The sequence below is a fragment of the Bubalus bubalis genome, chromosome 8 (assembly GCF_019923935.1).
Source record: "Bubalus bubalis isolate 160015118507 breed Murrah chromosome 8, NDDB_SH_1, whole genome shotgun sequence".
Taxonomy (NCBI): Eukaryota; Metazoa; Chordata; class Mammalia; order Artiodactyla; family Bovidae; genus Bubalus; species Bubalus bubalis.
In genome coordinates, this window is record NC_059164.1 from 112173661 (window position 1) to 112197048 (window position 23388).

The window sequence follows — 23388 nt, forward strand, 5'->3', positions numbered from 1 at the left end:
TTAAAGATCTAAATGTAAGACCAGAAACTATAAAACTCCTAGAGGAGAACACAGGCAAAACACTCTCCGACATAAATCACAGCAGGATCCTCTATAACCCACCTCCCAGAATATTGGAAATAAAAGCAAAAATAAACAAACAGGACCTAAATAAACTTAAAAGCTTCTGCACAACAAAGGAAACTATAAGCAAGGTGAAAAGACAGCCTTCAGAATGGGAGAAAATAATAGCAAATGAAGCAACTGACAAACAACTAATCTCAAAAATATACAAGCAACTCCTACAGCTCCATTCCAGAAAAATAAATGACCCAGTTAAAAAATGGGCCAAAGGACTAAACAGACATTTCTCCAAAGGAGACATACAGATGACTAACAAACACATGAAAAGATGCTTAACATCACTCATTATCAGAGAAATGCAAATCAAAACCACAATGAGGTACCATTTCACGCCAGTCAGAATGGTTGTGATCCAAAAGCCTATAAGCAATAAATGCTGGAGAGGGTGTGGAGAAAAGGGAACCCTCTTACACTGTTGGTGGGAATGCAAACTACTACAGCCACTATGGAGAACAGTGTGGAGATTCCTTAAAAAACTGGAATAGAACTGCCTTATGACCCAGCAATCCCACTACTGGGCATACACACCGAGGAAACCAGAATTGAAAGAGACACGTGTACCCCAATGTTCATCGCAGCACTGTTTATAATAGCCGGGACATGGAAGCAACCTAGATGTCCACCAGCAGATGAATGGATAAGAAAGCTGTGGTACATATACACAATGGAATATTACTCAGCCATTAAAAAGAATACATTTGAATCAGTTCTAATGAGGTGGATTAAACTGGAGCCTCTAATGCATATATATGGAATTTAGAAAGATGGTAATGATAACCCTGTATGTGAGACAGCAAAAGAGACACAGATGTACAGAACAGTCTTTTGGACTCTGTGGGAGAGGGAGAGGGTGGGATGATTTGGGAGAATGGCATTGAAACATGTATAATATCATATATGAAATGAATCACCAGTCCAGGTTCAATGCATGATACAGGATGCTTGGGGCTGGTGCACTGGGATGACCCAGAGGGATGGTATGGGGAGGGAGGTGGGAGTGGGGTTCAGGATGGGGAACACATGTATACCTATGGCAGATTCAAGCTGATGTATGGCAAAACCAATACAATATTGTAAAGTAAAAATAAAATAAAATAAAACAACTGGAATTACAATACCAGGATAGGAAGGAGGTGGGTACCCAAGAAAAGGACCAGGAAGAGGAGTTAGTCACTTGCTGCGTGCACCCATCCTTCAGGGCTCCCTCTAGAGGTGTCTTCAACCTGTGAACTTCCCTTGACTTTTCCTAGATTTTGGGCTCCACTCGCAGTGCCCTTTGCGCTGGCCCTAGCCCCACAATCCTCCTGTTTCCTGTAAGCTCTGTGAGGGCAGAGGGGCCTGTCTGTCTTGCTTACTATTGTTGCCCATGCCTAGTGCAGGACTTGGCACAAAGTAGTTCACTTCAGTCATGTCTGACTCTTTGCGACACCATGGACTGCAGCACGCCAGGCCTCCCTGTCCATCACCAACTCCCAGAGCTTGCTCAAACTCACGTCCACTGAGTCGGTGATGCCATCCAACCATCTCATCCTCTGGCACAATGTTGGCACCCAGTAAATATTTGCTAGGGTTATTCTGAAACCTTTGTGCTAAGTTGCTTCTTTGTGACCCTATAGACTGTAGTCCCCCAGGCGCCTCTCTTCATGGGATTCTCCAGGCAAGAAAACTGGAGCGGGTTGCCATTTCCTCCTCCAGGGGAATCTTTCCTAGACAAGAACTGAACCCATGTCTCATGTCTCCTGCATTGGCAGGCAGATTCTTTACCACTAGTGCTACCTTGCTGATCGTGACATTAGAATTGGAAAAAAGCCTCAGCCCTCATCAACATCAACAATCTTACTCAAATGAGAAAGCAGAGACCCAGGAAAATGAAGGGCTCTGCTCCAAGTCCTAAAGAGACTGAGGAAAGGTCAAGTGTAAGACTTCTCACTCCAAGTTCAACACATTTCCCCCATCATCCTACCCCTTCGGGTCACTCAGCTCTCCTGTCGGCCTCGGCTAGGGCAGCTCAGCTAGAGATGTCTGGATCAAGCCGCCATCATAAAGAGAACTTACAGGAACCTTCATCTGTCACTCACGTGCTTCCCCCTGCTGCCAGGCAGAGTGGCAGGTGGGGCTGCAAGATCCCCTTGGGAAAGCTGCAAACCCAGGCAGAGGCCTGGAGCTCCAGAGCCTTCGGTGGCACCCTGTCTCCATGGGAACGGCCAGGGGAACCCTGCTCCCTCTCTTTGTCTTCCCTATGGTTTAGCCTTCGATCCCTGGCATGAGAAATGTATACCGATGCTTCTTCCTTGTCAGATTTGAGCTAAGGTCAGGGAGCAAGAGAGCGATTCAGCAATTAGCTGTATCATATTTTGATTTGAGAAAGCCCATTATTGGCAGCTGGCTAAATTGAACTCACCCAGATAGGATGGGAAGGAGTGTCTGTGTGTGCACTAAGGTAGAAAAGGGTGGGTGAGAAAAGTCAGGGGTTCCATCCCCAACTCATTCCACAGCCCCAGAACCTTTGGATTATAATTTTAATGAAACTTTCAGTACACAGATCGCCATTCTTTCCCTGCCCCTGTAGAGGTTCCTGACTCAGTCCTCGGTGGGGAGTGGTCCAGGAAACATCATCTTTCCCACTGGGTCTCTTAGTGGGAGATTTCCAAGGACTCAGGCCTAAACTGTTTCCATCAAGGGTTTACTCTTAGCCCTGTCTCAGACACAGAAGGTCAAAGCCAGGTATCCTTTCCAGACTTTCTTCAGCAGGATGGAGAAGAGAGGAAAACGGCCACGGGCAATCCAAGCCACGGTGTCCAGGAGATGTCCGGCATGGGTCTCTGGAACCAGGGAGCAAAAGAAGGGAAAGGCCGGGTCCGGTCTAGAACGAAGCTCAGAAGAAAAGCGCGGGTGCGGTCACGTCGGTGGACGTGGGCCAGGCTGGGCTCGAGAGGTCAGATCCGGAGGCCGGGTGGGCGGCTCCTCCATGGATGCGCTGGTGTCGCACCAGGTGGGTCTTGCGGCTGAAGCTCTTGCCGCACTGCGGGCAGGGGAAGGGGCGGGAGCCGGTGTGCACCGCCTGGTGGCGGACCAGGTTGGTCTTGGAGCTGAAGCTGCGGGCGCACACGGCGCAGGCGTGGGGCCTACTGCCCGTGTGCACCGCCTGGTGGCGACCCAGGTGCGACTTGCGGCTGAAGCGGCGGCCGCACTGCGCGCAGGCGAAAGGCCTGGCGCCGCTGTGGGCCCTGGAGTGGGCCACCAGGTTGGGCCGCGAGCCAAAGCGGCGGCCACACTGAGCGCAGGCGAAGGGCCGCTCGCCCGTGTGCACCCGCCGGTGTCGTGCCAGGTGCTGCCCGTGGGCGAAGCTGCGCCCGCACTCGGGGCAGAGGAAGGACCGCTCGCCGGCCGGAGTGCCTCGGGGCGCGCAGGCCAAGGGCTGGGGGGCCGCGGGGTCCACAGGGGCGCCCAGCGCGCACTCGTCGCACCCGAAAGGGCGCTCCTCGCCGCTGTGCAGGCGCTGGTGCGTGGTGAGATTCTTCTTCCAGCCGAAGCTCAGGCCGCAGTGGGAGCAGGAGAAAGGCTTGGGTCCGGGAGGGGAGGCGGTGGGGGACGGGGCAGGGGACGTGGGCGAGGCCGGCGCGTCGGGAGAGGGCGGGGTGCGGCCGGCCGCGGCGTGCACCCTCTGGTGCCGCACCAAGTGCTGCTTGTGCGTGAAGCTGCGGGCGCACTGCGCGCACTGGTAGGGCCTCTCGCCCGTGTGGATGCGCTGGTGGCGGATCAGGTGCGTCTTTTTGCGAAAGCGCTTCTCGCACTCGGGGCAGGGGAAGGGCCGCTCGCCCGTGTGCGTCTTCTGGTGCGAGCCCAGGTGGATCTTCTGGCTGAAGCGCTTGCCGCACTCGGCGCACGGGTAGGGCCGCTCGCCCGTGTGCGTGCGCAGGTGGCGGGTCAGGTGCGCCTTCTTGCTGAAGCGCTTGTCGCACTCGGAGCAGGGGAAGGGCCGCTCGCCGCGGTGGCTGCGTTGGTGCAGCAGCAGGTGCGCGCGCTGCGTGAAGCTGCGGCCGCAGTCGGGGCAGGCGCACGGACCCTCGCCGCGGTGCAGCCGCTGGTGTAGCCGCAGGGTCAGCTGGTCCCGGAACCGGCGCTCGCACTCCCCGCAGCCGTAGGGCTTCTCCGAGGCGGTCGGTACCCACCCGGCCAGCGCGAGCCCACCCAGTGTCCCTGGGGCCCCCGGCTCCAGCTTATACGCGGCGGCCAGAGATCCCAGGTCAGGCGGGGGAAAGGGGCTGGGGCGTAATGCCAGATGCTGGGGCCATTCCGCCTCCTCGTGGGCCTCCCGATCCTCCTCCTCCTCTACCTTCACCTTCCGAATCATCCACTCGTCCCCTGAAAGGGCAAAACAAGGCGAGTCTGTTAAACCCCACGTTTGTGGTTCAGCTGGTAAAGAATGCGCCCGTCCGCAATGCAGGACACCTGGGTTCAATTCCTGGGTTGGGACGATCCCCTGGAGAAGGGAAAGGCTACCCACTCCAGTATTCTATCCTGGAGAATTCCATGGACTGTATAGTTCATGCGGGTCGCAAAGAATGGACTGACTGACTTTCACCTGATCTGTTTGTTTGCCAATAGGACCACCACTTCCTGAAGTCCCTAAGCCTAGCTCCTGCTCCTTCCACTGGAAAGTTCCTGGAAATGTCCAAATCGGAGGACCACCCTAAGTCCTCCTCCCAGGCTCTCCAAGCCAGGGGGTGCTTTCTCCTTGGCTTGCCTGCCTCCTTAAGGAGACCCTGCCGCTATGGTGGGCACCCCTTACCCTCACTCAGGGTTCAGACTTCAGCTTTCACTCTGAGGGGTCAGAGGCCCATGCGAAGGGGGGCCACCCCCATCTTGCTGTCCAGCCCACTCCTTTCTGGAACCACAGTCTCCCATCTGCAGATGAGCAACTCCCCTTTGTGCCCTGTGAATCCACTGCAGCTCAGCAGGCTTATCAGCAAACACCCCACCTTCCTGGATCTACTCCACTGCCCTCAGGAGAAGGTCTTCCGCATCGTCCTGTGGGCTGATCTTGACGCTCACCTTGTTTCTGTGTTATTTGCTCAGTTGTGTCCGACTCTTTGCGACCCCGGGGACTGTATAGCCCGCCAGGCCCCTCTGTCCGTGGGATTCTCCAGACAAGAATACTGGACTGGGTTGCCATTCCCTTCTCCAGGGGATCTTCTAACTCCTTGCCAGTGACCAGAGACCTTTGCATTCCTCCCTGTGGTTTCTCAAAGGCTCCCCCCTGCTCCTACTCCCTTCACTTCTAGGGCCAGGTGGGAAATCCCAGTTTAAGAAGAGGATTGAGTTTACAGAACATGGGGAACCAATGGATGGTGCCAACCTCTGGAGACACAGGGAAGGCCCTCTGGGGGAAGCAGGTTTGATACAGGTTCCCCTGGTGCTCTGCCCTTCTTGGGCACTGAGATGACCCAGCCAAGAGGAAGGAGTTCAGGACCCAGACTGGGAGGGTGCATTTGGGTTTTTCTCTGCCACTAAGCAGCAGTGTGACCACGGTTGAGTCACTTAATCTCTTTGAATTGAGTTTTCTTTGAGTTGAGTTTGTTAGCTTGCTTAGGTGTAAGCAATGGACCGGTTCATGGTGCCTAAATCTGGTGCCATGTCCTAATCTCCTGGGGAACTTTTTAAGTGCATCTAAGGGACCCAGGCCCATGAATCTGTTCCCTTTCTTTCAAGCTCCCAAAGTGATTCTTGTTTCAGAGCCTTGGAACCAGCTGATTGGACTTCCTGTCTGGCTCTAAAAGTCTGTAATAAATAGCATGGGGCTTGAACTATCACAATTAGATTTCCTTCCAGTTTCTTTTACTGATTCATCCATTTCAAACAGCTCTTTATCATACTGCGCTATCACTTTCATTTTCTTTGTGCAACTTTGCTACCAAAGAACCATCAATAGCTCCCCATTATTTAGAGTATAAAGTCTTCTCTAGCTGCATCTGAGACTCACCCCAACCCAGTCCAACTCTCTCAATACTCCCAGGCATAAACCCCTCACTTCAGGTAAGCTGGTCTCCTATAACCCCAGTTATTAATATGTCAACTTGCCTACTTCTAAGTCAGCCAAGGATGTCTTCCCATCCTCCAGCCTCATCCGAGTTGAAGTCTACACCTCTCTCAACATGGAGCACAAACCAACAAAAGCTTTGACAAATCCAACACATGAGGGTCTCATATAAACATGGTTGACTCTTCCACACTTCCTTGTGACATGGCTTTATCGTTATTTGTTCTTGTCGTTCTTTCTTCTAGCTCATATTGGTGTCAGATTTCAGTCTCTGGAGGGCAGACAGCTTGAGGATTGCCATCATGTACTGAGAGCCAACTGGAGATGAGGCACTGTGTGTACACTCTCACAAACCTTCACCCAAACCCCTGCGCAGAAGTTACCCTTCTTCCTTGTGAACAAACTGAGGCTCCTGTAGCCTATCCAAGATCACTCAGCTATAAACACGTGGAGCAGGGATTCGAACCCAGGACCACGTCACTCTACAGCCCATCTCTTTCTGTTCTACCTAAAACAGCCTAGCCCGAGCGGGCACCAAATAAGCCCTTGTGGAATAGGTGACATCACTCAGGCAAGAGGTGATAAGGCTGGTGGTGGTGGAAGGAAGTGATGGGTAGGGTTGTGGAGAGAGAACCAACTGTTTGATCACTGTGGATATGGGGGAGATGCATCAAGTACAACAGTTCATCTGGGTAGCACCAAGGTCAGTGGAGATTTGGGGGAGGGAGCAGGTCTGGGGATGACAATGAAAAGGTTGATCGACACTGACACCACGTGTCTTCGTGGGAATCATGATTCAAGCTGTCAACAGGTGTGAACATCGACTGGGGTAGAGAGAATGGAAAGGTAAGACTTCCGGAAGACGTGGAAGTGAGAGTGTATTTCTCTTTGGTGACTAGCCTCTCTGATTCCTGTTGTCTGTGGGTGCAGAATTCCTGCTGGGTGCTAAAGCTCTACAGCAGAAAGGTGGCAGGGCCTGATTCATCTTGGGTTGGAAGGCCCTGGGGTGGCTTTCTTTTTACACGATGCCTGCACACCCCTGTTCCCTCCGCCTGGCCCCCTGGTAGGATGGACTGCTGGGAAGACTCACCTGGGCAGGAGCCCGTGGGCTCAGGCTTGCGTGGTGCACACACCTGGCCTTCTCTGCAGGGAGCTTCACCTTGTTCCGTGGGGGCACCTTTCTCCGGTCGGGGGGCCTCGCGCCCTGGCAGAGAACAGGCTACCTCAAGGATGCTGCAGACACCAGAGATGGAGAGAGGTCCCCCCTGGTGCCAGGAGGCAGGGGCTTCTGAAACCCCGGCTCCAGCCCCACAGGCAGGAGTGGTCCCATATCAAACCTGCAGGGGCTGAATTCCCAGCTGCCCCAGGCCATGCAGGTTGCAAGAGCCACAAGTGTGAGGGGCTTCAAACATGTGTGTGTAAGAGAGTGGAAGCAAGAATGGTCCCTGTCCTGAGGCTTCCAAGAGGCCCTAGGAGGAGAGATGGGGAACTTCCTAGCTACCAGATGGGCCCCAGTTTCCAGGCAAATCACTGGAGAAGATGGGAAAGTCAGAAGGCCAGGTCCACGCCTGCTTTAGGCTTCTTTTCCCCGTATCTGCTTGGCCACCTCTTTCAATCTTACTTTCGCAGGGAGGCTGACTCTCACACCTCTATTCAATCCTCCTGCCTGCCCCACCCGCAAAGCCTCTTCCAACCCAGGTTATAAGTGCATTTATTCCTACATTTGTTGTCTGCTAGTCCTCTGTCCTCACTAGGATTAAGCTCCTGGAAGGCAGGTATCTTTTGTCTCCTTGGTCACTGAGGTATCCCTGGTATCTAGAATAGCGTGGGGCACTTAGTAGGTGCTCAATAAATATTTGACGAAGGAAGGAGGACTCCGTCCTGAGCCAGCTTCCGTAGTCCCCACTTACCTGAGCATGTACCCAGCACGCTCTCTTCCTGGGGAGGAGACATCTGCTCCTGGGCATCGTGGGACCGTTCCCCAGGCTCACTTTGGGGGGTCATCTCCGGCTGTCCCACAGAGAGTCCTGTTACAGGCAAAAGGATGGGTGCAAGTCAAGCAGATCGTACAGAAGAGGTGATCCAAGACGGTTGCTCTTCCCCGTCCCAGCCCAAAAGAGTTTTCCCTGGGCGTTAAGGAAAGCGAGGTCTCTAACCATCACGGACAAGGGACAACCAGCTTCCCCAGCAGCCTGACCAAATATCAACCTTAGCTGCTTTACATCGAATCAAGGACAGAGATGAATAGATTTAGAGAGAGAATAGACTTAACTATCCTGCTGTTCTGTTAGTACTAGCACAACCTCCAGCATGGACCAGGCAGGCATTCTTTGTGATGAAACCAGAAAGGATGCTGCCCTAAAAGCCCCCAGGGTCTCAGGGGTATCAGGGTCGCAGCCTCCTGGGGATGCTCTACGGTCTGAATTAGGGAAGCAGCAGGCCTGGTAACAGTTCATGAGGTTCTCACGGCAAGTATACTGGGGTGGTTTGCCATTCCCTCCTCCAGTGGATCATGTTTTGTCAGAACTCTCCATTTTGACCCATCCGTCTTGGGTGGCCCTGCAGGACATGGCTAATAGCTTCACTGTGTTATGCAAGCCCCTTTGCCACGACAAGGCAGTGATCCGTGAAGGGCCATCTCTGATGCAATGGACATGAACTTGGGCAAACTTCCGGGAGATGGTGAGGGACAGGGAGGCCTGGTGTGCTGCAGTCCATGGGGTCACAAAGAGTCAGATCCGAATGGGCGACTGAACAACAGGCATGGTATGCCCTTGAAGCCTCCTACTCCCCTGCCCCCCACCCAAGTTCCTCCAGTTCTGTAGGCTCACCCAGGGAGCTGAGGGCCTCCAAGGTCTCTCTCATGGCAACCCAGGGTGACTCCTCCTGGGGATCTGGCCACGGACCCTAAGGAGAACATACATCCTTGTTCAGATTCTCCTCTGCAGCTTCTACCTGGGCCCTGGTTCTGCCCAACCTCTTCCCATCAGCTAGCCCCAGGGGCTCCGAAAGGGATGTCCTCAGGGACGGTGAGGGAGTTGAGGGACTGTGGATTTCAGAAAGCAGACGCCTTTGAAGGTGAGGAAAAGGGCTGAAACCATTTCTACAAGCTAAGCTCGGGGTCAGCTCTGGAAATCAGCTTCTCACCCCCACCTGCAGGTCACTGGGGTCCAGCACCAGCCCATCAGCGCTCCCCACCACCACCCCCTCCTCCCCAGGGCCCTTGCCTGGGGATGTCAGGAATCAACCGACTCTCTGGGAAGAGGGTGGAGGGTGGGAGACCTGCGGTGAGGAGCAGGGAACTTCGTCTCCTTGGCCCTCCAGCTGTCATCGCAGGAGCTGGTGAAACAGGAGCCAGCCTGGGGTGGGGGTGGGGGGCGGGCCGGAGGTATCACTGCTTGGGGCCACGAGTTGGGGAGGCCGTCGCAGGAGGGTCCTCCCTGGAGGCAGGAAAGAGCTCTTGACAGCCTTACCCCAGAACCCGACCTCAAGACCATCGCCCCTCCCCCGCGGGGCTTTCTGAGGCCCGTACACCCGACCCTCAAAGCCCCCACGGCGGTTCCGGCTCCGGCGGGTCCCCTGCCCATCCCCCAGCAGACTCCCCTCCCCACCCCCACCCCACCCCCGACAGCCTCCCTGGCAGCGGTCCCTGCACCCCTCCCCTATCCCTCGCCCTCCGCCTTCCGCCCTCTCTCCCCACGGGAGCTGGCTGGCTCCCCAGCTCCGCCCCCGGCCCCGCCCCTGCCCACAGCCCGCCGGCTCCACCCCTCCCGGCCCCGCTCCTGTCTGCGCTCCACTGCCACCGCCCCCCTGACCCTCCGCCCGGGCAGCCTCCGCGGCGGCGGTCCCCTCCCCGTCCCCCTCCCCGGGGCCGGGGCCGCCTCCCCAGCCGCTCCGGGCTCTCCCTGCCCGTCCCCCGCCTCCTCACCCCTCCCGACTGCACACTCCCTCCCTTCCTTCCCCCTCCTCTTTTCCTTCCTCCCCTCCCCGGCCCTCTCCTCCCCCAACCCGGCTTCCCTTCTCCTCTCCTCTCTTCACCTCGGTTCCCTCCCCCTCCGAGGCCCCGTCTCCCTTCCCCCTCAGCCTCCCCGGCAGCCTCTCGCTTCCCTTCCCTCCCGAGCCCCACTCCCCAGAACGGCCCCCGCCCCCTTCCCGTCCGCTTTCCGAGCCCCCGCCCCCCCCGCCTCCTTCTCTAGCCGCCCCCCACCCAAACCTCGGGGTCTGCGGCTGGGCCGCTCACTCTGGCCCCCGTGCCCGGCCCTGCGCCCCCCTCCCCAGCCTCCCAGCTCACCTCCGCGTCCCCTCCCCTCCCGCTCGGTAGCCCCCTGCCCCATTTTTTTGCTCCCCGCCGACTTCTCAAGTTTCCCTCCCCTAGCCCAGGGACCCCTTTCGCCTCCCCGCCCCCCGCCCCCGTGTGGTCCCCCGCCTCGGCCCCTCCGCCCGGACCTCGCTCCCGCCGCTCCGGGCTCACCTGTCAGCGCCCTTCTCGCGCCCCTCCCGAACGCCGGGTCCCCGCGCCTCCCCTTCCTCGCCTTCCCCCGGGCCCCCTCCCCTGCGCCCTCCCCCTCCTTTCCTTGAGGGCCTCCCACCCGTTCCCCGCTCTGGACCCCCACGCGGCCCCCGGTCCCCGGCGCCAGCCCAGCCCTCCGGGTCGGTCTCTCCGCTCTCCCAGGAACCCTGACCTCCCCCACCCCAGCCAGGCCCTCCTCCTCCCCCGTCCCAACACCCAGCTCTCCCCCAGCCCCCGCCCCTCCTGTGCCCTCGGGGCCCCCCTTTCCCAGCCGCCCCCCCACCCCGCGCTCTCGGCGCCCGCACCCCGGGGGCTGTCACCTGCGCGGCGCGGGCGGCGGCTGTGGGTGCGGCGGGAACCGGCCCCGACGCGGCCCCGACCCGGGCGCCCGGTTCTCCTGCTCCCCCTCGCGGGCTCTGCAGCTCGGGTGCAGACGGCCCCAGAGACTTGACAGACTGACAGCCCCGAAACTTCGCGGGGAGGGGGAGAGGAGAAGACGCAGAGGGAGAGGGAGCAGGGGAGCGGCAGGGGAGGAGGGGAGAGGGGAGGCGGGTCAGGGACCGGGTGCCCTGGGGGAGGAGGGCGTGCCCAGCGGGGTCCCGGCGGGCAGGTGAAGGTCTGGACCAACGACGGCCCGCGGTCGGTGCCGGAAAGTGGGAACGCAGGAGCGGGGAGGGGAAGGGAAGGGAAAGGAAGGGAAGGGAAGGGGTGGGGGAGAGGGATGGGGGAGGGGAGGAGGGAGGGGAGGACAGGCACTCGGGCGGCGAGGGAGGGCGCTGGCAGGCGTGGAGGGAGGAGCCCGGGGAAGGTGGCGCGCGGGGCGTCGGGGGGTGGGGTAGGGGAGGAGGTGAGGAGTTGAGGGGAGAGGAGGGGGCCTGCTCGAGGGAGGGGAGCTAGCGTCTGGGCTGCGGTCTTTGAATCGCGAGGCCCCACCAGGAGTGTGTGTGCGTTCGCTGCGTTCTGGCGGCGTTGGGGATGAGTCCCCTGACTGTCAGTCGGTGGGGTCTGTCTGGCAGGCTCCGGCCCTGTCCGGCTCTCCAGCGGATCCCGCTCGGACCCACCTCGACTCGTACCCGCTCCCCCTCCCCCCACCCCACGGTCCCTCGGGGCCTCGAGGTGAGCCCGAAGGAGACCAGGCGTGGGCCCCGGTGCCTGCGAAGAACTTGACCTTCGGAGTGGAAATGGGGGTCAGGGCTTCCAACTAGGTCACCTGGGACAAGGCAGGGCTGGTAGGGGGAGGAGGTTCAGGGGTGTGGCCGGAGTCACGCGGTGTGAAGGCCTGAAGAAGCCAGGGCATCATCCAGGGGAGCCTCTGCCTCCCGGGGGCGGGGGCGGGGAGGGGGCGGGTAGTCCCCTGGGTGTGATGGGCCGGAGCCTCCTGGCCGGCTGGAGGGATGCTCTCAACCCTCAGAGGTCCCCGCCCTGGGCTGTGATGTTTCTCTGCAGCCTTGCCACTGGGATACCACCCCAGTCCCTGAAAGCTCCCCATATCCCATCCTCCTCCATCTAAACTGTGGGCTGGTTCTTCCAGGCCTCCCTCCCTAACCTCCTTCTCCAGTCTCTTCAGGTTCCCTAGAGCAGGGCATGGGGAGGGAGGTTGGCTCTTGGAGCAAAGAGCAGGCTCCCCTGACTGTCCCCACCCCATCACCCGGAGGGGATCCTAGGGGACAGAGAGGCAAGGTGAGCCGCAGGGCCACACCAGTGTTTCTTGATGTCTAGGATGAGGGAGACAGGGACGGGGGTACCTGGAAGAGCACAGGGTTCCTTGGGGTCAGCTGTGAAGGGCCCTTCTACCTTCCCTTCTGGATGCGCTGCTTCAGCCAGCAGGGCCGGGCCTGCTCTCTAGACTGCAGGATGGCCCTGGGAACAGAGCACACGGCTGTGTGCCTGTGCAGGGCCAGAGCACCCGCGTGGGTCCTTGTAACACCTGCAGCAGAGTGTGAGCGTGTGAGGTGCCGGAGGGTGTGTCCAGGTATGCATGTGTGAAAGCTGGGGACAGCTGGGTGTCCAGGTCCTGACCTGGGACCTTTCCAGAGACCCCATCCAGGAGCTCCTGGAGAGATTCACTGCATTCCCTTTTGGCCCAGAAGAATGCCTGGCACGGCTCTGGTTCCTAACAGCCACCTCCTCCGCCCACCACCACACACACACCCCCCCACAGGTGCAGTGATTGTGTGGGGTGTTTGGAGTCAGGCACATCAGGCTTGGGGGTGGAGGGTTATGGGATACCAGGCCCAAGACACTTTCCGGCCTGGGTGTCCTGGGAGCTGGTAACCGGTAACCAGGATGTAACCAGGATCCCCCTGGGGACCAGTAACCAGGATGTAACCAGGATTCCCCTGGGGAGCGAGCTGCTGCTGGCTTCTAACCGGATGCTCCAGATTATTCCATCCGGTTGCCTGGCCCCCAGGGCTGGGAGAGCTGTCTCCAGGGCCCCTCTGCCTCCTGCAGTCCCCCCTTTCTACCCCAAGCACTCTTCCTTGAGGCTGGCTGTCATTGCCCTGTCTGAGCTTCCTGGTTCTGGATCCCATGAATCCTAGGGGACCAGGGTGGACCCAGCTGGCCACACGTCATCACCCTCACTAAGAAGTCAGACCGCACAGAGGGACCCCTGGCCCCAAACAATCCAACCACCCTGGAAACCCCGTTCCTTCTGCTCACAGACCCTCGTTTCTGGAGTGCCTGGTTTGTGGGGTTGGGGCGGGCAGGAGATACAGAAAAGGGACAGGGGAGAGGCTCAGATACTCTGGACTTGAGGGCCGGAAGGCAGTGGCCTTGTGACTCAACCCTAGTGTGGGGTCATGGCTCCCCTTGAGAATCTAATAGAAGTTGTGGAACTGTCATCAGAAAAGCACTCACGCACACAATTTCAAAGTATTCATGGAGCCCCTGTCCCACCCCCCATGATTTCCTGGAGGCCCTGAGGTTTTTACTAGTAAGGAAACTGAGGCCCAGAAAGAGTGTGGTTTGTTCATGTCCACAGTAGTTGGTGGTAGGGCCTGAGAGTGTGGGCTATCAGAGGCCCAGAGTATCTGGCTGTGGCCCCTCATTACACACACAGACACACACACATACGTGGATCCCCTTATTACACACACACACACCAGGAAGGACACTGTTTCCAGGGAGTGTGGGCTCTCAGAGGCCCAGAGTGTCACACACACACACACACACACACACACACACACACCCCAGGAAGGGCACTGTTTCCAGGGAGAGTTGGCATTGGAGGGGACCATGCTATGTGTAGGCAGGTCCAATCTGTTTCTGGGCAGCTGGTGCTCTGGGGCACAGGGCTGAGATAAAGCCTGCCCAGCCTCCCAGGCCTCGCCCTCACTGCCTCAGGCTGCCTTGGACCCTTGAGGCCAGGCTGCAGCAGCCGCCACCGTGTGGGGGGCCGGGGAGCCCTGGCCTGGCCTCTCTGCATCCCTGCCGCAGCACGGCCTCCACAGAGCCTCAGAGCCCCCCGACAGGTGACCGGGGGTCACCATGCTGCTCCCTGCCCTCCTCTTCGGGGCAGCATGGGCACTGGCTAATGGGTAAGGAGCCCACCTCAGGGCCTTCTCCTCCCACCCCGAGATTAGGACCTTCTGGGGTGGCCAGACTCCCTCCTCGTCCCCCTCAGCCAGCTTAAGTCAGCCTCCTCTTCAGTAAACTCTCCCGGGCAGTGGGGTCGTGGGACAGGGCCTCCCAGGCAGAGGGGGACAGTGGTCGCAGCTGTTGGTCCTCGTCCGTGGGCAGGCGGTGGTGCGAGCGGACAGAGACCGTCCTGGTGGAGGAGGAAGTCACCCCCCGTCAGGAGGACCTGGTGCCCTGTGCCAGCCTCCAGCATTACCAGCGCCGGGGCTGGCGGCTGGACCTGACCTGGAGTGGCCGTGCGGGGCTCTGTGCCATCTACAAGTGAGTGACGAGGAGCCCACTGGGCTGGCGAGAGCAGTGGGGTGACCTCCTGAGAGCGGGGGAGGACTGAGGGGTGGCCTGGTGATGCAGGCATCTGGCAAGCAGGTCCGGGGTGGACTCAAGGGGGGCCAAATGGGGGAACGGGGTGGTGGATGAGTGGGCACATCCTTGGGCAGTGCCGGGCAGGGTCAAGATGCCTGCTGCCTCTGCCTACCCCTCAGTCTGCCTTCCTGAGATCATTCTCGCTTTGGAAATTGACACCAAGAATGGAAAATTACACATTAAAGCCTCTTAGAGAGCAGGTGATCAGAGGCAATGTCCCAGGCCATTCCCAGGGATGGGGCTGAACACTGCCATCTTGTTCCCTCCCCCTGCTCCATGGACCCAGACCCCCAGAGACCCGGCCTGCTGCCTGGAACCAGACAGTGAGGGCCTGCTGCCCAGGCTGGGGGGGCACCCACTGTACCCTAGGTAAGCGCCCAGGATCAGCCCAGATCTGGGGTTTCCTGGAGGCAGCAGGCTGCCTGGGGAGGGAAGCCGGGTCCAGGTGGAATATCTGGGTCCACCCCCTTCTCTCTTTCCATCCACCGCAGCCCTTTCAGAGGCCAGCCCTGAGGGCCACTGCTTTGCCACCTGGCTGTGCAACCTGGGGGCAGGCTCAGTGAACGTGCCTGCAGGAAGCCTGGAGGAGTGCTGTGCCCAACCTTGGGGACACAGCTGGCGGGATGGCCGCTCCCAGACCTGCCACAGCTGCTCCAACCACAGTCGACTGGGTGGGTCCACAGAGTTCCAGCCTGCGTGAAAAGCAGAGCCCCAGCCGGGACCCTGTCCCCGACAGGCACCCCACTTAGAATTCTTGAGCTCTGGGTCCCTCTGTGGAGCCCACTGCCCTCTTTGCTCAGAAAAGCCGCCTGCCACCTTTGGTCACCACTGGTAACCGCGCACTGACCACCTCCACCCCGCTTCCCGTGCTCAGAGGTCACCGTTGGTGTATCTCCCCCAGGCAGCACACCCTCCCCAGCCATCCTGCAGCCCCTGGCGGGGGCTGTGGCCCAGCTCTGGAGCCAGCGCCAGCGTCCCTCGGCCACCTGCGCCACCTGGTCTGGCTTCCACTATCGCACCTTCGATGGACGGCACTTCCACTTCCTGGGCCGCTGCACCTACCTGCTGGCGGGTGCGGCTGATGCCACCTGGGCCGTCCACCTCCAGCCCAGGGGGCATTGTCCCCAGCCTGGGCACTGTCAGCTGGTGAGGAGGGAGATGGATCCGGACACAGAGAGGGAGCTGGACACAGGGGGAGGAGGGCCACTGACCTCAACACTTCCTCGACGTGTCACCCGCCCCCTCGCCCCCACAGGCCCGGGTAATGATGGGACCAGAGGAGGTGCTGATCCGGGGTGAAAACGTCTCTGTGAACGGGCGGCTGGTACCTGAGGGGGCGTCTCAGCTGCTCCCTGGTAAGGCGGGTGGGCACCAGGAGGTGGCCCAGGGCCCCATTCACTTCTCTGGGACAGTCTGTCCATCCGCAGGGCACGGGTCAGAGGGCAGCTGAAGTTGGGCAGCTGAAGTTAGGCAGCTGGGTGGGCGCCTGCAGCTTCCCAACACCCCCACAGCTGTTGGGAGTCAGCATTTGGAGATGAGGGAGCCTGCTGATATGCCAGGAAGTCGTGGTCCTCATCCCCTACCCCTGCAACCCGCCCCCTCACAGGGTGACCTGGGGAAAGTCCCTCTACTCACCCCTGCAACCAGGCCTCAGAGGCGGGGCTTTTATGCTGCTAGATGGGTCAGGCTCCTCCCAGAATTCTGTCTTGCCTGGGGTCTGGGGAGTGAGGTAGGGGTGTGTGTGTGTGTGTGTGTGTGTGTGTGTTGTAGTTTGCTGCTGCTAAGTCGCTTCAGTCGTGTCCGACTCTGTGCGACTGCATAGACGGCAGCCCACCAGGCTTCCCCGTCCCTGGGATTCTCCAGGCAAGGACACTGGAGTGGGTTGCCATTTCCTTCTCCAATGCATGAAAGTGAAAAGTGAAAGTGAAGTCCCTTAGTCGTGTCCGACTCTAGCGACCCCATGGACTGCAGCCTACCAGGCTTCTCCGTCCATGGGATTTTCCAGGCAAAAGTACTGGAGTGGGGTGCCATTGCCTTCTGTAGTTTACCTGTAGTTTATTCTCAAGAGCGCATCCATAGTGCTCATGAACTTCTCAAAAGAGGTCTGTGATGGGAAACCAGTGGCTTCTGCTTTAAAGGGTATAGCGTGCAGAACTCTCTAGGATAGTGAGAAGCCCTTTTCTCCTTCCCAGGGCAGTCTGAGCCCTGGTGTGATGGTGGGAGGGGTGGGGCTGTGACTCTCCACTTCTCCTGCCCAGGGCTCAGCCTGCAGTGGCAAGGGGACTGGCTGGTGCTGTTGGGAGGCCTGGGGGTCGTTGTGCGGCTGGACCGGTCCAGTTCCGTCTCCATTTCTGTGGACCACGAGCTCCAGGGACAGACTCAAGGCCTCTGTGGGGTCTACAACGGCCGGCCTGAGGGTGAGTGGGGGTGAGGCTTGGTGGCTGCTGTGGGAAGGAAGGGGAGACAGGAGTCCCCAGACATAGCCACTCTGCCTCAACCTCCCCCAGATGACTTCCTAGAGCCCGGCAGGGGACTGGCTGCGCTAGCTGCCACCTTTGGGAATTCCTGGAGACTCCCAGACTCAGAGGTGAGACTGCAGTGCTGGGTTCCCTCGCTTTCTGCCTGCTCACCCACCTGGTCACCAACAAGCTTTGGTTCACTAGCTAGTTATCTAACCTCCTGCCTGTGGGTTCACAGTGATCCTGGCCCCCCACATCCACTTGGGCTTGCCACTCTGCTGCCCTTCACAGTCCCAGGATGTCTGGGCTGGTAGCCATGAGGGTGGGGTCTTGAGCCAGCTGCCAGGGCAATGGCCATTTTCCTGATGTCCTGGTTAATATCCCTCATCCTGGCTCCTTGGCCTGACTCCCATTGTCCCCAGCTTGGGTGTCTGGATGCAGTGGAGGCAGCTCAAGGCTGTGAGGACCCCCTGAGGGGCACAGAGACGGGCACGGAGGCTGGCCAGCTTCGGGCTGAAGCCCAGGATGTGTGCCACCAGCTGCTGGAAGGCCCATTCAGAGAATGCCACACCCAGGTATGGATGGGGGTGGAGGTGGCATCAGGCATTAAAGAGGTGACGAGTGCTAGGGTGGTGCCAAACGGGGCCCCTGGTCCTGCCACCAAATTGCTTTGGGGCATGGGTCAGGGCCCCCCCCCTCCCCGACTTGCCTTGATTTGATCTCTGGGAGATGAGACGGCCCCAATATGTTATCTCTAAGGTCCTTTGCAGCGTTCACCTTTTTGATCGTAAAACAAGGGCATTTGAGGAGCAAAAGGAGGGAGGCGCTGGATGCTGGTTGCTGAAGGGCTATCTTCTCTTGGCAGGTGCCCCCTGCCGAGTACCACGAGGCCTGCCTCTTCGCCTACTGTGCTGGGGCCCCAGCGGGCAGTGGGCGGGCAGAGCGGCTGGAGGCCGTGTGCGCCACCCTGGCCAGCTACGCCCAGGACTGTGCGACTCGGCGCATCGCGGTGCGCTGGAGGAAGCCCGGCTTCTGCGGTAGGGCGGCTGCCTGCTCTTCTCTGCCCAGCCTCTGGCCTCCCCTCTCTGTGGAATCCGGGGATTGACCGAGGGCCCTCGCGTGGCTCCTGTTTCCCTGGGGTGGGGTTCCGCCAGTGGGCTCTGGCCGGAGGCGGGGAACTCCTTGGGTCTTACAGCCCACCCCTATACCCCGCAGAGCGCCTGTGTCCGGGGGGCCAGCTGTACTCCGACTGCGCCTCGGCCTGCCCGCCCAGCTGCTCGGCAGTGGGCGAGGGAAGCGAGCGGAGCTGCGGGGAAGAGTGCGTGAGCGGCTGCGAGTGCCCGCCGGGTCTCTTCTGGGACGGCGACCTGTGCGTGTCCGCCGCCCGCTGCCCCTGCTACCGCCGACGCCGGCGCTACGAGCCCGGGGACACTGTGCGCCAGCTCTGCAACCCGTGGTGGGTGCGCGGGCCTGGCGGGCCCCTTCGCGGGGGGCTGAAGGGCTACCCGTAGGTCCCTTCTGATCCCTCTCTTATGCCATCTGCTCTGCAACCTGCCTCGGTTCTGGAGGAGCCTCCCTCGCAAGTGACCTGTGACCTCTCAAGTTATAACTGACTGTCCTGCTTAAAAACCCAGCGGGCGACCTCCATCAGCAGACCTCTAGTCCTAACGTGGGGGAAGGGAGTGCCGGGGGAGGGAGGGGGACCAGAGTGTTGGGGGGTGGGGGGTGGGAGGGAGTCTTCAGCTCGGTACCGCCCCCACTCCCGACCCCCGGCGGCGCGGACCCTGAACGTAGTCTCCTCGCCCCTGTGCCCGCAGCGTGTGCAAGGACGGCCGCTGGCTCTGCGCGCAGGCGCCGTGCGCCTCCGAGTGCGCGGTGGGCGGGGACGGGCATTACGTCACCTTCGATGGGCGGAGCTTCTCCTTCCGCGGCCGCGCCGGTTGCCGCTTCATCCTGGTGCAGGTGTGCAGCGCCGGCAGACGGCGGGAGCGGAAGCGGGGGGTCGTGCCAGAGTCCTGGGGGCCCTCGTAGGGGTGCTGGTGGGGGTGGGGGAGAGCAGTGACTGTAAGGAAACCGCTGAATAAACGAGACAGCCGTCCAGGGAGACTCTGAGACGGCCCGGCTCCGGCGGGAAGATGGCAGCCGCACACCCCCTAGCCTGCCCTCCGGGTTCTCGCCGCCGCCTCAGGTTCCCGTGGAAGTCTCGCTGTCGGCGCCGCCCCGGGTCGGGGGCGCCACGCAGAACCCACCCGTACAGCCCTTTCTCACAGATGGGACGGCTGGGCTTGTCACACACGCTCCTTCCTGCAAGACGACCCCGGGGGCGAATGGGGGGCGCAAATAAAGAAGGGTCCGCCTTCGTCCCCAGCCCTCCTCCCCCGGTAAAGTGAGGTGACTTCCCAGGTTCCGACCCGGCACCTTCTTACACACGTAGACACAAACAGGGGCTCTTGGGACGCTCTCATACGTGTGCACCCTTGAGGGCACTCAAAGACGTGAGCATATGTCCCCACAGGGAGGAGGGAGAGGAAGCATGTTGCCCGAACCGGTGCATGCGCGCGCACGCGCGCACACACACACACACACGTCCACATGTGCACGTGCTTACACACACACAGTCACACACTTCCACATGTGCACGTGCATACACACACACAGTCACACATGCCAGCCCTTGGTGAGGGTTAAGCCCCTCACCTCACAGAATGCGGCTGGCTGGCAAGCCGTCAGCACAGTTCTGTGGGAGCTGTTCGGAGTGTGGGCTATGGGTGTCCAGTACAACAGGAGAGGCCCAGGAGGGACCCTCCCGCCCCACCCCCACCACGTTCCTCACCATCTGCCCAGGACTTTGCCAAGCGGCAGCTGCTGATTGTACTGGAACACGGGGACTGTGACGCTGGGAGCTGCCTCCATGCCATCTCTGTCTCCCTGGGGGACACACTCGTCCAGCTCAGGGACTCAGGTAGCCCCAGCTCTCAGGGCCCATGCCTTCCAGGCCTTCCGCACTCAACAGCCCTCCGGAGTGGCCTCCTTCCAGCTCCCCTCTCCCTGTGGACTCCGCTTCTCTCCAGCACTTTCTGTCCACACTGCCCTGTGGTTCCTGAACCCAAATTCTCCAGTTAGACTCCCACAACCGAGGTCACTGTCTCAGCTTTCCCCTCACTCTGCCATCTCTGGAAGATGCAAAAAGGCCTGTGGCAATTTTCCCAGGCATCTTCTGCCTATCCCATCTCAGGGGAAAATACAGTTCAAAGGGTTCTGAAGGAGCTGAAAGGCTTCACGGTATACCTAGTCCAGGCAGGCCCTTCCCAGTTCCTCCTGCACACTGACTTCAAGGGCAAAGGCCAAGTGGGTGCTAAGGGTCCCATGGGGGTTGCTCAGGTGGGATGGGTGACCTCCCAGGGGTCACTTCGGTTCCCCTTGCTCAGGGTGAGCGGCCCACTGAGACGGAGCTCCCCACCTCCTACCCTGGGTCCTTCCCTTTCTTAACAGTCCCATCCTGAAATGTGCCTTCCCTCCACCTCATTGGCCTAGCCCAGCCCTTTGTGGGTGGCCCCCTCCTCCTATTCCAGGAGCTGTGCTGGTCAACGGTCAGGATGTGGCCTTGCCCTGGAGTGCAGCTGGGGGCCTCAGTGTCTCCCGGGCCTCTTCCTCTTTCCTGCTGCTGCGCTGGCCTGGTGCCCGCATCCTCTGGGGAGTGTCTGACCCTGCAGCCTACATCACCCTGGACCCCCACCACGCCCACCAGGTGTGCCCAGAGGGCGGATGAGTGGCTGGGCCCGGCCGCTGTGGGCCTGGGTTTGACTGTCCTGTGCCCACTCCCGCGGCCCAGGTGCAGGGTCTGTGTGGCACCTTCACCCGGAATCAGCAGGATGACTTCCTGACCCCTGCTGGCGATGTGGAGACCAGTATCACTGCTTTTGCTAGCAAGTTCCAGGTGGCAGGCGGGGGAACGTGCTCCTTGGAGGCCAGCACCCCGCTTTCCCCCTGCAGCACCCACACTGAGCGCCAGGTTTTCGCGGAGGTAGCCTGTGCCATCCTGCATGGCCCAACCTTCCAGGTAGCCAGCTTGGGGGCACTCGTCCTGTTTGCCCCTGTAAGATGGGGTCAATACCTGCCCTGGCATCCTTCTGGGCTCCTGGGAGGGCCTCACTCTGAGCCATGCTGAGCACCAGGAGGTGGCAGTGGGGAATCCATGGGAAGGAGCTGAGCCATTTCCTTGTCTCCCTCCAAGGAGTGCCACGGGCTGGTGGACAGGGAGCCGTTCCACCTGCGCTGCTTGGCAGCTGTGTGTGGCTGCGCCCCTGGCCGGGACTGCCTGTGTCCCGTGCTTGCGGCCTATGCTCGGCGCTGTGCCCAGGAGGGTGCCCTGCCTTCCTGGAGAAACCGGACCTTCTGCCGTGAGTCTGCTCAGCCAGCTAGCTGCACCCTTACACTCCTTCCAGCACAGGGGGATCCAGGGGCTTTGCAGCAGGGGAGGGTCCCAGAAGGATCTCTGACCTCTGCAGATTGCTGGCTTTGCTTTCTTTTGGAGGCAAGGGGGCAGAGCAGCCCCTGACCTGCATGTATCTCTGTGCCCAGCTGTCCTGTGTCCTGGTGGCCAGGAGTACCAGGAGTGTGCCCCAGCATGCGGTCGCAACTGCGGGGAGCCTGAAGACTGTGGGGAGCTGGACAGCTGTGTGGCCGGCTGTAATTGCCCCCTGGGGCTGCTGTGGGACCCCGAGGGCCAGTGTGTGCCCCCCAACTTGTGCCCCTGCCAGCTTGGGGCCCATCGCTATGCCCCTGGCAGTGCCGCTATGAAGGACTGCAACCACTGGTGAGAGCGGAGACCTGTGGGGGGAAGCAAAGAGCTTGGGGGTGAAAAGGTGTAGCTTAGAGAAACAGGGTGACAGATGTGGGGAGGATGGCATGCCCATCAGAGCACTGATAACATCCCTCAGTTGTGGAGTACTTTAGGGCTTATAAAGCACTTTTATGTACATTACCTTATTTAATCTTAATTCTTGTGTGTGTGCTAAGTTGCTTTAGTCGTGGGATTCTATGGACTGTAGCCCTCCAGGGTCCTCTGTCCATGGGATTCTCCAGGCAAGAGTGCTGGAGTGGGTTGCCATGCCCTCCTCCAGAGGATCTTCCCCACCCAGAGATCAAACCTGTGGTCTCCTGCAGTTTCTTGCCTGCTGGGCCACCAAGGAAGCCCAATACCCTAATAAAGTAGGAAGTAGAAGAATTGTTGCCATTTTGCAGATGAGAAAACTGAGGTGCAGATAGGCTAAACAGCTTGCAGAGTCACAGAGCTTGTTAATGACTAAGGACAGAACCCAGGTCTCTGAATTCCAGTTGAGTGTGGTCCAGAGGCTCCTCTAAGAGTTAGGACATAAAGAGAAGTTGCAGATCTACGACACTGTGCCAGAGTCCAGGGTTTGGTGGGTGAGACTTCAGTGAAACCCTTCTCCCACCCATACTGGGAGTAGGGTTGTTCAGTATCTTGGCCCCTCCCCAAAGCCCAGAGAATGGCTCCTATTGGTGTTGGGGCAGGCTGGCAGTGTGTAATCCCAGCTGTGGCCAGGTGCTTGTCACACTTCTTGTGCTTGGGGCAACTGGGGTTGGGGGCGAGACACTCAGGTCTCCAGCATCGGAGGTGGACCTTCCCACAAGGTTAGGGGCTCTGGACCCCCTGGGATCCTTAGGCTGTCCCAGGGCAGGTCAGGGGCCTGGAAGTGAGGTCTTTTCCCTGCCTCCCAACTTCCGGCAGCGTCTGCCAGGAGAGGGGCCTCTGGAACTGCACTGCTCACCGCTGTGCTCCGCCCCGGACCTTCTGCCCCCGTGAGCTCGTCTATGTCCCTGGAGCCTGCCTCCTCACCTGTGACAGCCCTGATGCCGACCGCCCCTGCCCCCCAGGCAGCCCGGGGGGCTGTGTCTGCCCCCCAGGCACCGTGCTGTTGGTATGTCTGGGAGGGGCTCCCTAGCCAGTGCCCTGCCCTGGCCCCTGGCTGGGTGTAACTGGCAGGGAGGGGGCACCAGGCAGTCCTCCATGGAGCCCCTTGTCCCTGGCCTCTGCTAGGAGGAACGCTGCGTGCCTCCCGAGCTCTGTCCCTGCCGTCATGGCGGCCAGTGGTACCTGCCCAATGCTACAATCCAGGAGGACTGCAACCTGTGGTATATAGGCCCCGCCCTGTGACCTGTGACCCTGTGACCTAGTGACCCCTGGCTGGGGGTTGGGATGATAGGTGGGGAGGGATATCCAGACAGGCCTG

At 59.9% G+C, this 23388-nt stretch overlaps 2 protein-coding genes across 8 annotated transcripts in view; one reads left to right on the plus strand and one right to left on the minus strand.

Annotated features, from left to right (window-relative positions):
• Positions 1-2639: 2639 nt before the first annotated feature.
• ZNF467 (zinc finger protein 467) lies at positions 2640-11374 on the minus strand. 7 transcript variants are annotated; one of them, XM_006072234.3, is made up of 6 exons: positions 10994-11373; positions 9446-9603; positions 8995-9070; positions 8074-8190; positions 7254-7367; positions 2640-4488 (listed from the first exon to the last, which is right to left on the minus strand). In XM_006072234.3, exons 3-6 carry the CDS (start codon positions 9026-9028, stop codon positions 2999-3001), a joined length of 1755 nt encoding a protein of 584 aa, XP_006072296.2. In that variant the 5' UTR covers positions 9029-9070; positions 9446-9603; positions 10994-11373; the 3' UTR covers positions 2640-2998. The 7 variants fall into 7 exon arrangements, with proteins under 7 accessions (XP_006072296.2, XP_025147878.2, XP_044802961.1 ...); XM_025292093.2 differs by having other exon boundaries at positions 9391-9603; XM_044947026.1 differs by lacking the exon at positions 7254-7367 and having other exon boundaries at positions 9391-9603; positions 10994-11374.
• Positions 11375-12919: 1545 nt separating this feature from the next.
• Positions 12920-23388, plus strand: part of SSPOP (SCO-spondin) — a 52995-nt gene continuing 42526 nt past the window's right edge. The window contains exons 1-19 of the mRNA XM_044947027.2: positions 12920-14212; positions 14415-14573; positions 14962-15044; positions 15167-15346; positions 15577-15821; positions 15931-16030; positions 16934-17092; positions 17183-17262; positions 17557-17709; positions 18000-18171; positions 18350-18590; positions 18952-19096; positions 19979-20096; positions 20707-20882; positions 20967-21194; positions 21369-21534; positions 21716-21950; positions 22887-23076; positions 23196-23290. Coding sequence (XP_044802962.2) covers positions 14163-14212; positions 14415-14573; positions 14962-15044; positions 15167-15346; positions 15577-15821; positions 15931-16030; positions 16934-17092; positions 17183-17262; positions 17557-17709; positions 18000-18171; positions 18350-18590; positions 18952-19096; positions 19979-20096; positions 20707-20882; positions 20967-21194; positions 21369-21534; positions 21716-21950; positions 22887-23076; positions 23196-23290 — 2975 coding nt within the window. The 5' untranslated portion in view covers positions 12920-14162. The remainder of the gene's footprint in view (positions 14213-14414; positions 14574-14961; positions 15045-15166; positions 15347-15576; positions 15822-15930; positions 16031-16933; positions 17093-17182; positions 17263-17556; positions 17710-17999; positions 18172-18349; positions 18591-18951; positions 19097-19978; positions 20097-20706; positions 20883-20966; positions 21195-21368; positions 21535-21715; positions 21951-22886; positions 23077-23195; positions 23291-23388) is intronic.